Raw genomic sequence first — 16,098 nt, forward strand, 5'->3', positions numbered from 1 at the left:
AGGGTGGAAGCCAAGGATAAATGATCCTCTAAAACCTCTTCTCTTTTAACACAACCTAGATTTGATTCTTGGGTTTTTCTATGTTGACTTGAGACAGGTCTAAAAGGTCTCTGTGGTTGCTAGGAATTTCTAGAAAGAAAACCGGAAGCTCTTGAGCTGTTGGCGTCTTGTCACCAAGGAGACGGGACGTTCCATTTTTCTGAAAGGGGTAGTGTAGACACTATTCCCTCTCTCAGTCTGCTGCGAGGTGCCCAAATCACTCTGAAGAACTGGCGGGGTTTAAGCTTTGGACAGAGGCTCCGCAGGTGGGCGCGCTCTGCTCCGGAGCCTGCCTTGCCGCGAGGTGCACCCCAGGGTCCCCGTGGTGCAGCCCGGAGCGCGCGCTCGCTCGGGGCTGGGGTCCTCATACAGCGCAGAACTCTGTGGGCTTTGCAGCCAAAGTCTGATCCCGGAGGCCCCCGGGATGCCTGATCCGGCGAAACCCCGGAAAGACCTCACGGGATGGAAAAAGAAGAAGCAGCCAGTGCATCGCACGGTCAGCCAGATCTGTCCGCCGCCCCGACGGCCGCTGACGGTGGTCGACATCCGCACGGGCATGGAGAACGAAAGGCTGGGGGTCGTGCGTGATTCCATGTTTCAGAACCCGCTCATCGTCAAGGTGAGCGCCCGGGCGCGATCGTCCCCTTCGCGGGCACCGACGCCGCCGATGGGTTCCAGCTGCTGAACTCTCGGGCCCGGGGCCCAGGGTTTGGGCGCAGTGTAGGAAACTTGCTCTGGGTGAAACAGGCCTGGACCCTCTGCAGTCGTAGCCAGTCCAGGAACCTCAGTGTCCTCAAGTGGCACACATTAGCGGGGTCTTTCCCCACTACTGGGAAAGACTATGGATAGGTCAATCTCTACGGGGCTCGTACCCACAGGGCGACAGACAGGTCTCAGGCACCCATCCATGCCCTTGCCACCCAAGACCCATCTTCCCCAGCACCTCTTGTCTACTATGCAGCAGGTGCTCTGGGACTGACTGTCGCGAAAGTATCACATCACCATCCTAAGTGTGCTGGGGGTGTGGGATTCAAAGCCCTCTAGGAGGCGTGGCTGGCACTCGCGTGGGAGCAGCGTTTATAGACAGATCACTTTCCCTTTCAGTGCTGGTCCTCCGCACTTTTGTCTGTTTTCCTGTCTGGCTAAAAACTACACTTGGGCCGGGCGTGGTGGCGCACACCTTTAATCCCAGCACTTGGGAGGCAGAGGCAGGCGGATTTCTGAGATCGAGACCAGCCTGGTCTACAAAGTGAGTTCCAGGACAGCCAGGGCTATAGAAAAACCCTGTCTCGAAAAACCAAAACAACAAACAAACAAACAAACAAAAAACCAAAAACCTACACGAGGCCGTGGCTCTGCCTCTTTAGGCGCCGGGAGACAGAAAAAGTAAAGTTGAAGTTTAGTGGAGCAAATTTATCTTGCGCCGCTAGAGGGCAGTGTGCTTCTAAAAATTGAGCTCGCTTTCCAGGTTCCGTAGAGGGATGGGCACGCTGATGGGTTCTCTGACTATAGACAGACCTATATTGTTAGACCTTTCTGGGCTAATTAATGCTCCCAGGAGGACAGAAGCTAGATACAGTGAACCCATGCAGCAGCATCCTTAGCACTGGCCCCTCTGAGATGTCTCCACAGTGGGACAGGTTTTGCTTACTTCTTGGATTTCTGATCTTAGCAGGTACCTGGGACAGAGAGTTGGAATTCACTGCCTTAGGAAATCAAGGCCTATCAATGGGTGTACTGATAATGTTCCAACAGTGCTTTTAGCTGTCTATATCTATCTCCCAAATGCTGCCCTCTCCCGACCCCTGTCCTCCATCTTCCCCTCCCCTCTGAGAGGGCAGTCCCCCCTCCTTATCTCCCTGCCCTGGTGCATCAAGTCCAACATTGCTTTAATCAGGTGTCACTAGTGTGCAGCTCCTTATATGAGAGGAAGGGCATTATAGAGTCACTTCCACAGTGAATTCTTGTGTAATGTTCACTCCAGGTGGCACATATATATGTATAACTGCATGCACTTGTATATATATATAGACCACGCATGTGTTATATATTGCTCACTATATGTTTAGCATTTGTAATGTAGGCATATAAACTACAATGCGTGTAAATACAATATGTGAATGCCGCCCCCCTTCCCCTTTGCCTTCTCCCTGGTTAATCAAAGGCAGCATTTGGTCTGTAGGTGGCGCTAACTTAACAGCCGCCAGGAGGAATTCTATCCCTGTTTCTAGAGCTGGAGTTTAGGAATGATCATGTTTTTAAAAATATAAGTGATGATTGATCCACCAGTGGGGTTCTGTTTTCAGGCTGTCCTGGTCCCTGGTGACCAATGGCAGGGGCCACATCCTGATGCGCTTTGGTGACAGGGCTTGGGACACTCTCGTACAAGTGGCAGCAGGGGGCAGTCTTTTCCTCCAATTGTTTTTGGTGTTTGAAGCTCAGCTAACTGTTAGGATGATGATGTCCGCATTCAGTATTTACCCTTTCCTGTAAGATCTTCCGTCAAAACTCAGCCTGAATAAAAGTTGCCATAGAGAGAATATAAAAAAGAAGCCAGCTTCTCCCTGTTGCAGATACTCCTTATAAACCAGTGCATGGGGAAATGTCTGCAAGGCTTTGATGCCAGGTTCTGATAGAGCTGGCTTAAAAGCCACGCCTAAAAGCCCAGCACAGCTTTCTCTATGTGAAAAAACAAATTGAATTCTGAAACACGGGGTGGGGGAGACTTAAAGAAAATGGAAATATTACAAGTAGTTAGGATTTTAGAACATCAAAAAATATGTATACAGTTCTGTCATTTTGATTGAGTTTGATTCGTAGGTTCCTTTAAAGGGGTGCCGGTTTTGCTGGCCCCACTGTTGGGGTGAATAGCTTCCTCATCATGTGGGTGCTCTTGGGTCTGGGTGTCTTTGGGGAAATACTGGGAACTGAGGTGTATTTTAACCTTGTCTGTTCCTGGGCCTAAAGAAGTACATCTCTATGAGAGGAATCCAGCACCCTGGAAATATTGACTCTCCTCATGGATAGGTCCCACAATTGTTTGTTTCTTCTCCCTCCTCCCCCCTCCTTTTCTTCCCCTTCCCCCCCTCCTCCTCCCCCTCCTCCTCTTCTTCCTCCTCCTTCATTTTCTACTTCAAATGCAGAGACACTGACTGAAGAAACCTAACCCTAGTATTTTCTACCCGTGGAATTTACCAGACTGTATCTGCATCAGTTATTCAAAACCATGACTTCATGAAGCCACGGCAATCAGAGGAAAAGGAGAAACCTCAGGTTTGCTAGCAGGTGTTTTATCTATAAACACTCAGCAGCTGGTCGCGTCCTGAAACCCAAGCCAACTGCTGATTTAATGGCAATTAATTGAGTCAAGATGGTGTTTTATGCAACCACAAAAAATAATGTAAATAGTTTTCATTGGCAAGGGCTTCTCCATTGTCAAGTGCTGTGCAGCCAGCCAGCTTTCCTTCCGCGCAACTCTCTGGGAAGCCTAAAATTAAATTGAGAAAGAACCCAGCTTCTCATTTCCCTAGAATCCAGAAACTCAACATAGAATCCTGCCACAATAGCCTTCGAGGCTCCCTCACAAAACCTGTCAGAGCATACCCTTCCCGCCGCAGCAACTTGGCTGATATCCTGTCAATACAATTACGGGGAGAGACGGCACAGTTTGCTCCACTGACAGCTTTGAGTCTTCTGTCGCCCCAGAGAGGCAGGCTGCAGTACAGGGGTGGGATTGACTGAATCCAGCACCCTCGGAACGTACAAATGATCAGGGCACCTGATTTTTTTCATAATTTATTACCGACTTTGTTTTTTTGTTCCTGTGGGGGTTTATGTCACAAATAAGAAGATCGTACATTTGTAAAATAAAGTCATAGAATCAAGCATTTGAGGCTAGTAGGAAGCTTGCTGACATCAAATGTATCTCCTTTTGGGAGGCTTAGGTAGGCCTTCAGCCAGGGCAAGGCACTCATCCTGGGGTGCTCATGTATCCTGGTATCTGGTCTCCTGACTTACAATCTCATGCTATTTTGGCCACAAGCCATGACTAATTAATCAAGGGCCACCCAGGTTTGTCACATCCCATATAACAGGCAGTCGGAAGTGTTTACAAACGAATCCGATCCCAGCATCCTCTCAGTCAGCATCCCTGCAGAAGTGATCAATACTTTCTTAGGACTTGACAAGAGTCAAGAACTAACTTCTTAAATGTTTATTAGATGCCTAGAGCCATCCTAAGCTGGGGTGGGGGGCATAGAAACAAGTTCAAAACTCAGCCCCTGCCCACAGGGACTTTACAGGATTTAGCTGGAGGGATGAGATCCACACATAGATACGAGGGCACACATAGAATCATACGTACAGGCATAGAGGCACACAGAGATACGAACAGGGACACACACGTGACAAAACACAGGCACACATGCAAAATAAGTCAAGCAATGTAACAGATCACCTCCTCTGAGTTTTCCAGTGAACTACAAGCCTAGAACATTCAGTTTTGGGGACAGGGAGCCTGAGTGAGGAGCCTGGAGAAGCCAGCCCTCTGTGGAAAGATGTTCCACCCCTGCGGAGATTCTGAGCATTAGGGGCTGTTCACTTCAACTCAAGTTCTAGTTCATAAGACTCAGGGCTGCGCTGAGTTATCATTACCAGCACGGGGAAGTGTTTATCCAGAGCAAGTGTGTTCAAATTGGATGCTCTACAAAGCCAGGCAGGCGCACCATGCCCACTAATAGCCTAACGCCTCTAATAAATATTAATGCTGGCAGGCATAAGCACAGAGACAGAGATGGGCATTAAGAAGGCAGGCCGTCCAAAGCTGGTTGCACAAAGATACCCATGTTTTCATTACATGGTGGGAAAAGACTGTGTGTGGTTTGCCTGCCAAAGAGAATATGGCTGTGGTCGCTCGGGTCCTTTACATTCAATTACAGTGTAATAGGAGGAAATGAAATGTTAGAGACGAATTAAAAAACTATCCTTGTGGTACAGCCTGGGTGGGATGCACTGCTGTGGTTTATCCATCCTTGTTTTCTCAGTTTCTCCCTCCCCCCCATCCTCCCCCTTCTTACCCTCTCCCCCGCCCCTCCCCTCTCCTCCCCTTCTCCCCTCTCCTCTTCCTCCTCCTCCGTCTGCTCCCTCCTTTCCCTCTTCCCTCCTCATCCTTATCTTCTCCTCTTTCCCGACTCCCTCTCTCAACTACTCATTCTTTTAGTCTCTAACTGCATGTGTATTTACATGTGTGCACACCTGTGTTCATGTTTGTGTGTGTATGTGTAGAGGCCAGAAGTCAACTTCAGGTGTTTGTTTCTCAGAAGCCATCCACCTTGGGTTTTTGCTTTTTTTTTTTTTTTTTAAAGATTTATTTATTTTATTATATGTAAGTACACTGTAGTTATCTTCAGATGCACCGGAAGAGGGCGTCAGATCTCATTACAGATGGTTGTGAGCCACCATGTGGCTGCTGGGAATTGAACTCAGGACCTCTGGAAGAGCAGTCAGTGTTCTTAACTGCTGAGCCACCTCTCCAGCCCCCCCCCCCCACCTTGTTTTTTTGAGACAGGATTTTACTAGCCTAGAACTAGGCTAAGCTGGCTGGCCAGGGAGCTCCAGAGAGTCACCCATCTCCACCGCCCGAGAGCTGGGATTACAAGCCACCTTGTGGGGTCTCCAGCCACCTTGTTTTTAAAAAAGCATGGCTGTCCCCTTTCTTGTTTTAAATAAAAGCTTCCTTCTGGCTGGGTGATGCCCAGTCTCATCCCTCAGAGACTGGCAAATGAGGCACAGATCAGATCTCTGGCCATTCCAGAGAGAATTGCCGCCCGCCCACTGGCTCCTCACAGCCCTGGCCTAGCTGCACAGCCATCTTTCTGCTTTGTCTCTTAGCACAAGGAGGTGCAAGAATGAAGAGGAGACCTCAAAACGGGGCTCTTCCTACTGAACCCAGCCACCCTGTGATGATGTGACCCTCAGAACATCGATGGGGCTTGAAGGGAAGGCTGATCCTTTTAGGGAGAACTCCGAGACCTCTGTGGACCAGTGAGCAGTCACCCTAACGCCGTTGGGAATGTTCTGGACTCAAGTGTTGATTGCTGTGTAACTCAGGTTCTTCTGGCTTTGTTTATTTATGTGGTGATCAGAGGGCGCCCTTCAGGACTCAGTTCTCTCTTTCCCCTGTGTGGGTTCCAGGGACAGAACTCAAGTTATCATGTTTGCACAGGAAGTGGTGACCCATCAGAGGGACTGATCTCAGGCCTCGAAACCCGTTTTCTTTCGCAGTGGTTTTCAAAGCATTCCAGGGTTTCCAGAAGCTCCGGAGGTCTTATCAAAGGACTGACTCTGTTTGTTTGTTTGTTTGTTTGTTTGTTTGTTTGTTTGTTTCGAGACAGGGTTTCTCTGTGTAGCCCTGGCTGTCCTGGAACTCACTCTGTAGACCAGGCTGGTCTTGAACTCAGAAATCTGCCTGCCCTGCCCCCAAGTGCTGGGATTAAAGGCATGCGCCACCACTGCCCAGCTGATTCTGTTTTTTAAAATGTATCTAGACTGGGGGTATAGAGTTGTCCCTAGTGTGTGTGAATTCCCAACTCCATCTCCAGTCCCATAAAACACGCAGACACCAATCATTCCCTTGAAGCATCCTTAGTATAAGAGCTGAAGAAGAAAGCAAGCATCATTAAATGCATCCTGTATGAGATGCTCATCTGGGCTCTGTAATATATTAAGTGTGCTCTTTGGTCTCACTCTGGACTGTCGGAGTTCCAGTCCTGTTTGGGATACTTACAAATGTGTCTCACCTAAGGAAGACCGAACCTTTCCCAATCTGAGACTTCCCACTCTTGCCACAGAGCTTTGTCCTAGCCTTTGAGACTCGGAGCTGTTAAACCCAGCGATGGCCTGCTGGACTCTTCTCCCTCCCTAGCAACCTGCAGGACGGATGGGCAAAGCCAAGGGGAGCACGACACTTAGAATGTGCAGCCTCTGGCGGGTTTTAGCAAATATAGTAACTGTGATCCATCTCTCACTGGTCGCCACAAACAAACAAACAAACAAACATCAAGGAAACTAACTTCCCAAGCGCCTGTCCGTTACGGTTCAACTTTAAATGCAAATGCCCCCTGGTTTCTCTTTAAAGTTCTTCCATCTGTGCAAATGAAGCCTATTTGGACAATTCCAGCTTGGCTGGGTAGGTATGAAACTTCAGTTCCCTCATGGAGAGAAAGGCCAGCAGAGTGGCTCCCGCAACCAACAAACCCCAGCCAGTGACTTCTGCCACCTCTGGTGGGTGGGGGTGGGGCTCACCTCTGAGACTCTTTTCTTCCTTTGGTGAGGAGACCTGGTCATGGGAGAGTCGTGAGGACCAGCAGGCTGTGGCCAGCCATGGGTGTCCCTAGAGGGCACATTGTAAAGCTTGGTTTTCTGACCACAAGGAAGGTAACCCTTGTGTTCTCAACTGGCGATGTTAGGTAAATGCTAAAGGCTGGAGAGATGGCTCAGCAGTTCAGAGAACATACCAGGAGCTCATAGAGGACCAGGGTTTGGTTCCCAGTACCCACATCAGGTGGCTCTGGGGGACCTGACTGGCTCTTCTGGTCTCAGGCACCTGCGTACATGTGGTACACATATGCTCACACAGGTACACACCCATACTTTTTTTTTTTTTTTAAATCTAAAACTAGCATTGAGTCTGTTGAGTCTAAGTACAGGGAGCTTACAGTGAGACATGTTTACCAGTGCTTAGGCTTGTGTCACTGTGCACTGTGATTGACACTGTCACTCAATCTATCTGTCACTCTACCACCCTAGAGCTGACAGTACACCCTGCTTAAGCCTGATGACAACTATTACTGGGACTTATCTTTCCCACGTGTCCAGGTTCTAATGACGACTGGCTTAAATGGGATGCTGCATCACAGAAACCATGAAGTTGGCATTGATGGTACCCAACTGAGGCCAGTTTCACTCAGCGACGCGCGCTTTGGAGATCAACGGACTCCAGGGCACGCACTTCTGGAACCTTTTTAAAAAAAAATATTTATTTTATTTATTATATGTAAGTACACTGTAGCTGTCTTCAAACACCAGAAGAGGGAATCAGATCTCATTACAGATAGTTGTGAGCTACCATGTGGTTACTGGGATTTGAACTCAGGACCTCCGGAACAGCAGTCAGTGCTCTTAACCGCTGAGCCATCTCTCCAGCCCCAAAAGTTTCACAATTTTTTGTTTGTTTGTTTGTTTGTTTGTTTGTTTGTTTTGTTTTTCAAGACAGGGTTTCCTCTGCCTCCCCAGTGCTGGGTTTAAAGGCGTGTGCCACCACTGCCAAGCCTTTTTTGTTTTTTGATTAGTGAAACAGAGGAGGAGGCGGGGCTGGTCCCCAATTACTGGATGGACATCATGAATGCTATTTGGTTTGTCAAAATGTAAAACCAGACCCTCCCACCCACAGCAAGGAATCAGTCTCCAAAATTCACTTCGAGGCTGAGAAAGCTTGAAGTAGAAGCCATAAGCAAAAGGCTGGCTTGTTCATAGTTCACCATAGCCTCTTGAAAACCCAATGTAAACTCACAGAAACTCCCTTTAATCTATTTTCTTCCCCTTAGAGATGCGTTTGTCTGAAGCTTGTCTGCCTCAATTCCTGCCCACATTGCAATTTAAGAAAATCATTTTTTTTCAGCCATCTTACAGGTGGCTCAATAACTCATTAAGTAAACTAATTAGCAGAGAGCCTGGTTTGTTGAGCAATCACTGATCGGGGTATGAGCTTCACGTCTCTGCCTTACCAACTCCCAGGATCCTATTTCGCTCTGCACAAACTAAGTTAAGACTTGAAACACAGAATTGACGCAGCGTAGAAAAACCGAGCTCACAGTGGGCGGGCGCCGCACAGCAGAGGCAGCAGGTTCATTGTGGCTCTAAATACCACATTGCAGGGAAGCAGGAATAAACGCTAGAAGGAAAACAGCTGTAATGTCCTACCCAGTAATCTGAAGGCACATTGGGGTGGGGGTGTCAAGAAACAGGCATGGGTCAGTGAGCCCAAAGGTCAGCATGGACAACGCCCAGAAGGGGGAAGGGTCTGTCAAAAGGATTGCAGAAAATACGTGATGACCCGAAAAGAGGGAGTGTTGATCTTTTATAGGAACCAAACAATACATATCCAGAAGGCCGACGAACTCTGAAGCTTGTGAGCTGAGTTCCTTTGTGTTGACCAGCAGCCTCCTTTGTGTCTTGTCTAAGAGATTCAAAGCGCACCCTAAGAAGCTCTTTGATTTCAAGGTGTGGATGGCCACACTGCTGCCAGGTGGCTGGTCATTTGTGTGTGACAGTATACTGCTCCAGAAAACGTACCAGTTGGCAGATGCTGGGATGCCACAGCCTATCCCAAAGTTAGGATGCCCAGAGAGTGCAGAGAGAGACCGAAGCATTCACTCGGAGGTCTGCCAGTGGCTGTATGGATTCCTCTCTGTGGACCAGAGTGAATTAGGCCATGTCACCACCTTAAGGGGCCATTGTTTGAAATCTGTCAAATTGTGTTTCTATTTTCCCTCTGTCTCCTAGCAGATCTTTTAAGAACACAGATGCTGAGGGCTGGGGTGGAGCTCACTGTTTGAATACTTGCTTAGCTTGTGAGACCCTGGTTCTATTGTTAGCCCTGCAAAAATAAACAAAACCAATCAGCAACAGAGGTTCATTTCTGTGGTGGTTTGACTTGGTGTGGCAGGCATTTGAAATTGCTAATTAATTCATCAGTCAGTGAGCAATGTGAAGACATGACTGGAAACGCAAGGGTTAAAGTTGTATCTGGAGAGCTGATGGTCTTTACTGAGGAATCCCCAGTCTTCAAAGATTGGAACTGAGTGGGTGGAGGGAGAGGAGAGGGAGGCCAAGGCAGGAGCTGAGGCAGGAGCAGAAAGGACTGAACAGCTGGGCTGGGGTTGACAGACGGGACAGGGGGGTAACTGGGGAGAATCTGGTCTGGACAAAGATATCGAGAGTTGTGCAGGTGAAGCAAGTAAGAGAATTGTGCAGCAAGAAGGACGGAACCTCCACTCTGAGTCCGTGAGCGCTATTAAAGAGGCGGTAGAACATGATACATTAATTCATCTGCTACTTTAGCCATCATTTCCTTTCCAAGCATGCCTTGTACGTCTGGGTACAGGATCTTGGCATTGCCCTCACGGAGCTCACAGCCATAGGCAGAAGACAGACAAGAAGCAACAGCAGAGGCTTAGAAGATACAGTGGGGGAGGACAGGGTGTGGGGGTCTCTGTTCAGGGCTTCAGGCAGCAGGAAGGGAAGGCAAGGTCTTGCAGGAAGATTAGGTGTGTGTGCTGGGGCCTGGAGCGGTAAGAACAGAAGGGGATTCTGAAGGCAGATTTGGGATCCCTGTTTCTTTTCTTTTCTTTTGGGTTTCATAGAGTCAAGACTGGGCTTGAACTCACCACGTAGTTAAGGATGACTCTGAATGCCTGATTCTCTGGCCCCCACTTCCTGAGTGCTGGATTGCAGGCATGTGCTGCAGAGCTCCATTTTATTTGGATGAGGACTCAACTCAGAGTGTTGTGCATGCCAGGCAAGCACTCTCCAGACCGAGCCACACCGACAGAATGCAAAATGACAGATAGTTTCAGAAGTCATGTTCAGTAGCTTGGGAGAGGCCCTGAGCTAGTGAGTGGGGCTGAAGCGGGTGCTTCATTAGTCACCACGCAGGGTAAGTCAGTTTTGACTGGAGGAGAAAAGTGTTTCAGGAGAGGGGATCGTATGTGTGGTGTGGTGGGGTGGAGGGTGCACGGGACAGTAACACCAGGGAATCCTTTGTTCCTCTCCTGGCTAGGTGGTGTCACACACTCCCTCTGATTTAGGTGTGCCTGGCCCTGGGACCACAGTGGTGAGCTAGCTCATGGTCTACTTGTAAGTCACTCACTGTCTGTCAGTCTTGTTTCTTGCACTGAATTTCCTCTTCCCCTGGCAGCCTCCCTGAGCCCACACTAACTTTGCCTGCTCAGCATTTGCCAAAAGTTATAATGTTATACCAAATGTCTGTCCTTAGCCATCTGTCCATCAGTGGCACCTCCTTGGACAAGATAGCCATTGTCTCCATACCAGACAACTCATGAGGCCCTGGAGAACCAACAGTAAGCCTAGAGTTCTTCAGGACAAGGGTTGTGAGGGACCTGCTACCAGGGGCTAGACCCACTTCTAGGCTTTTAAAAGACTGACCTTTGAGAAGAGTGGGTATCTGCGTTGTGTTTGGGGGCTCAGGAGAGGAGATCCTGCGAGGCCAAGTAAGAAAGAGGTTTTGTGAAAGCAGATTCAGGGATAATCTGGAGTCCTGGAACAAGAGGAGGACAGGGTGGCCACTACTAGCTTCTGGGGACAGAAAGAATTAAGGCATGGCTGTGCAGGAAGCTCAGGCCTGGAAAGACTCATAGAGCCCAAAGCTAAGGAATAAAGGATGCAGAATCCAAAGGCCCCAGAGCCAGGTCCAGAAAGCAACAACTGTCCCAGCTGTGCCTGGCACCTGCACTGAAGGGACTGGCCAACTGGTGACAGACAGGTCACTGTGCGACTGCTGAGGTGGGTGTGTTGATTGCATTCTGTTATCTCTTTAGGTTTGCAGTGGGAAGCTGAATGGTGGCGGGACACTGCCATGCTGATGGCTTACAGTCATAGTCTTCCACTGTTTCCCTTTCGCAAGTTCCAAGTCTGAGACATTCTGAATGTCCCCAGCAATCTGAGAGAACCTTCTGGAGAAATCCTGAGGGTCCCTTTGGGCTGAGCACTCTGGTTGCTTCCAAAGCTTTATAAACTGTCACTGAAGATTTTTTGCCTGTTCTGGAGGTACCCAGTGGGCATGAATTCAGAGGCTTAAGTAAATCTTTTAAGAACTCTTCTAACTAAAGGAAAGCCGGCATCTACCCCATGCTCCTGAGCTTCCTTCAGCAGCCCTTGGGGCAGGGTGCTCCTGGTTTGGCTTTTTCTAGAGTGGGAGTTCTCAGAAGAGGCTGAGCCCAGAGCCTTGAGCTCTTGGCTAGAGACCACTGGATCTGGTAGCAGCAATACTGGTGATAGAGTACTCCATGCTGAGACAAACTGGCTCTTTTGACACATCATGTCCCTTGTGCCTTTGTAACAATCGTAAATGTGGCAGTCCTGCCGTTCCCATTTACAGACAGGAAGCTGAGGCTTACGGAGTTCACACAACTTGCTTAAAGTCAGAGGAGCCAGGCTTCAAGCCAAAGTGGGGACTCTGAAGCACCGGCCTACAACCAATGTATAAACCAAGTCAGAAGAAATTAGGGACAGCAATGGCTGCCATTTATCAAGAGCCTCTCAAGGGTCAAGCCATTCCCTCCCTCTCTCCCTAATTCCCTCTGTCCCTCCCTCCTTTCCTCTCTTCCATCCTTTCCCGCCATGCTTATTAAGACTTTGAGGGGTAGCACCAAGTCCTGTTGACCTGGTGCAGTGGGTAAAGGCACTTGCCATCAAACCTGAAGGCCCAACTTTGATCCCTAGGTGCCAGAGAGAAAGAAAGAACTGATTCCCTCAAGTTATCTCTGATTGTCCCATGAATGCATGCATGTACACACACACACACACACACACACACACACACACACACACACACCCGTATTGCCATCAAAGGTACAGTACCAGCACAGCCCTCACATCTCTTGCCTGGGTGATTGCACCAAACTCTGGCCTTTCCTCCTCCTTTTGAAAAAAAAAAGATTTATTTATTTATTATGTATGCAGTGTTCTGCCTGCATGTACTCCTGCACTCCAGAAGAGGGTGCCAGACCTCATTATAGATGGTTATAAGCTACTATGTGGTTGCTAGGAATTGAACTCAGGACTTCTAGAGGAGCTGACAATGCTCTTAACTGAGCCATCTCTCCAGTCCACCCTCCTTCTTTACACACGCTGGGACAGAGCTCAGGGTGTCCCATGCTTAGTAAGTACCCCACCATTGAGCTGTACACACCAACCCCTCAGTACCGTATCTTTCATATCCATCATCTTAGCTCTGGGAGGTCCATTTTGAGCTCAGAAAGGCTAACAGCCCCAAGGTCACATAGAGGACAAACGTGGCATTTGTGAGTTTGCAGCTTGTCGGGCCCTGTGTGTCACTGCCTGGTACCTAAGGAGATGCCTTCGTCCTGATGGGACAGGTGGATGCAGCAGATCCCCATCGAGGTCTGGATCTGTCTACAGAGCAGCCTCTTTTTATGGAGGAGGGGCAGAAAGTTCTCAGAAGGGTTTGAGCTGGCTGGGCAGAGAAGCAGTTCTAGCGCATGAATACTGTTGAAACCATTGCATAGATAGGGACGCAGCTGTGGGGCTGAGATGTGGCCTAAACACAAGAGTTAGGAAGAAGAAGGTCTGTACCCTGGGGTGGTCCAGAAGGGACTAACAGGATGCCTGAGAGGAAGAGCAAGCTCACTTCCCATAGGAAACATGGAAATGAGGAGAAGCTGGGTTTCATGAGCGTGGACACCTGGGAAGGAGAAGACAGTCACCGGGATAAAGGACATCGGGATCGGGTTGGGACCGCCTTCAGAGTCTGCACTAGCGGTGACACCACTTATATTTTAAGAGGAAACTCAGCATCACCAAAGCCCAGCATGGCTTTTGCTTTCCCACAGAAGCCCCAACCTGGGAGTGTATCTGCTGAGCCAGAGCTGGGGTGTCTCTAGCAACAGCTCTATCTAGGCCGCCAGGGATAGTCTCATCCTTTCAAAGGAAAGATGCCCTGCTTCTCCTCTCCCACACAGGGTCCCTTCCCTCTATCTCCCTAATCAGAGAAAGCAAATTGTTATCAGATTAGTCCCAGCAATGAAAAGCGGGCCCTGGCCCTCTCGGTTAGTTTCCATTTAGATAGACTGGGCCGGGCCACACAATAGGCATCAAAGCATGTCTCTGGGCAGCGGGAGGGATTAATTTCTTTAACCAACAGGCCTGATCTGGCCTAACTCATTACCCTGCCTTGTCAGTGTGGATGTTCGATGCGATTGAAGATTATACCATTTAGGCCTCTCCCTTGTCTTCTGTGCAAACTGGGGCTATTGAATTGCACATTCTTGCGAAGCTCCCCCCCCCCACACCCCCGTCAATACTCGGGCAGCCTGAGGTTCTAATTCTGCTTCATTTAAACTTCATCAACTTTTCCAATCAAGTGGAAGGATCCGAAATAGGTTCTGTACGCGGAAAGGCACGATCCCTTTGTCAGATAAATTTATTCTGGCTTCTCCCCTCCCTGGCTCTCTTTCTCTTTCCAGTCTCGCTCCCCAATCCCTTCTCAGCACTGCCCCCCTCCCCTTATCCCCAGGATGAAAATGAGATTACAGTATTTAAATGACTATGGTAATCAACCTGGGGACCCTGAGCTGAGATTGAGGTTAATTTTTCTTAGCAGAACAAAGAAGCCTGATGCCTTAGGGGACTCGGAGGTACAATCTGGGGTTCTTGCTTGTGGGTTTTTTCCCCTCTGAAATTGCAGTTTTAGGAGTCTTTTCTTGTTACTAACTAGACACCGAATATGAATCTTTTTTTAAAGGCCACAGCCCCTAAGAGAACAGAAATGTAATCTGGGGATGATAAACAGATAACAGCCTTCAGTCAACAATTTTAATGGGGGGGGGGGGAGTCACTGCCATGAACACAAATCTAAAGAGAGGGTGCTCCTTTCTACCGTGTTCATTTTTAAATACACTCAGAATAATGCCCCCCCCCCACTGATAATTACAGCCACCCTACGCACCTGCAAACTTTTGAATGAAGAGCCTTGTCACTTGGGTGGTCTTCTTCCTGGCAGCTTTTATTGCTGTAAAAGTTGAGATTTTTGTCATGTTTTGGCTAATTAGAAGCAGGGTCATTATACCATTGAAAAGTCTACATGAAAGTGGCTTGTTCAGTTGCTACCTGGACCATTCGCCAGTCATTCTGCCAAGGGCCCCTCCTCCCCTCAGCTTCTACAGCAGCATCAGAATCTCTATGTTTCTCTGTCTCTCCTTGCTACCTTGTCACGGCTGTTTTACATACTTGCCAGCCAGTGTTAGCTTTTATTTGTGTCAGGAGAAAGGATTGTGACAAGTTCCGTATACAATGTTCATTTGGTAAGGCAGATTCTTCATAGAGCTTTTGAGTTGGGAAATGAAACTGTCTTTCAGTGCCATGAGTTACAGCCTTTCTGGACAGACTCACTAAGAGGGAGGATCGCTGAACTTTATCTCCTGGAACAGCCCTGAAAAGTCTTAATGGTTTTTTTTGTAAAAATGTAGGATTTGGTTCCAATGCAAGCCTAGCGGGGGAAACCAGAATGGTTTCACGTGGGAACTGTCTGAAATACACCTCCCCTCGGCTCCCCACAAAAAGGCTGAAATAAGTTGTGGCCCTTCTGTATTGGAGCGACTTCCTTTCAGGCTCTTGAAACTGTGGTTGAGTTCCTGAAGTCATCTACATTTGCAAAGCAAAATATTTAATAACTACCATTCTCTGTACAACTGTGTTTGTTCAAGAGGCGCCCTTCATCTCCACTCTACCCTCACCCCTAACCTTCCAGCTCTCCATTTCTGTTTGCCAAAAAAGAGAAAAGAAACAAAACCACAAAACAAAAAAACCCCGCCTAACCCTTTGTGCTACCAAATTCACTGGGGGCAGTGGTTTATGGTGACATTTTTCTTTCTTAAAGTAAATATTGACTCACCATGGGGAAATTAAAACTCCATTAGGCATCACTACAACTGTACGGAGAACTGCGTTAGAACAGTCAGGCTGCTATTAATTGGTTTCTTCTTCGGGAATAATTCCAGGAGGGCAGAGGGAAAGGGGGAACGGGAGATGGATGAGAACCATAATTTCTTCAGATGACACCATCTAAGTCAGCAAAGGTGATCATTACATAGTTATTAATCTAAATAGAAACAAGATGCTGGCTAACAATGGGGAAATTCATCGATATAAAAAGCTTGCTGCAGAGTTATCTCCAGCTGCACAGAGTACTTTGGCGAATAGAATTCGGGTGGGCTAGCCTCGGCTGGGCTTTTCAGAAGTGGC

General features: G+C 48.3%; 1 protein-coding gene across 2 annotated transcripts in view; it reads left to right on the forward strand.

Moving 5' to 3' along the window:
* The first annotated feature begins 231 nt into the window (after nt 1-231).
* The window catches only part of Cfap77 (cilia and flagella associated protein 77), a 127,733-nt gene continuing 111,866 nt past the window's right edge, over nt 232-16,098 (forward strand). For both annotated transcript variants that reach the window (XM_021156178.2, XM_021156179.2), the window contains exon 1: nt 232-658. In XM_021156178.2, the coding sequence (XP_021011837.1) occupies nt 464-658 (195 nt within the window). In that variant the 5' untranslated portion in view covers nt 232-463. The remainder of the gene's footprint in view (nt 659-16,098) is intronic.

The sequence above is a fragment of the Mus caroli genome, unplaced genomic scaffold, assembly GCF_978045245.1.
Source record: "Mus caroli unplaced genomic scaffold, Mus_caroli_1 scaffold_2, whole genome shotgun sequence".
Taxonomy (NCBI): Eukaryota; Metazoa; Chordata; class Mammalia; order Rodentia; family Muridae; genus Mus; species Mus caroli.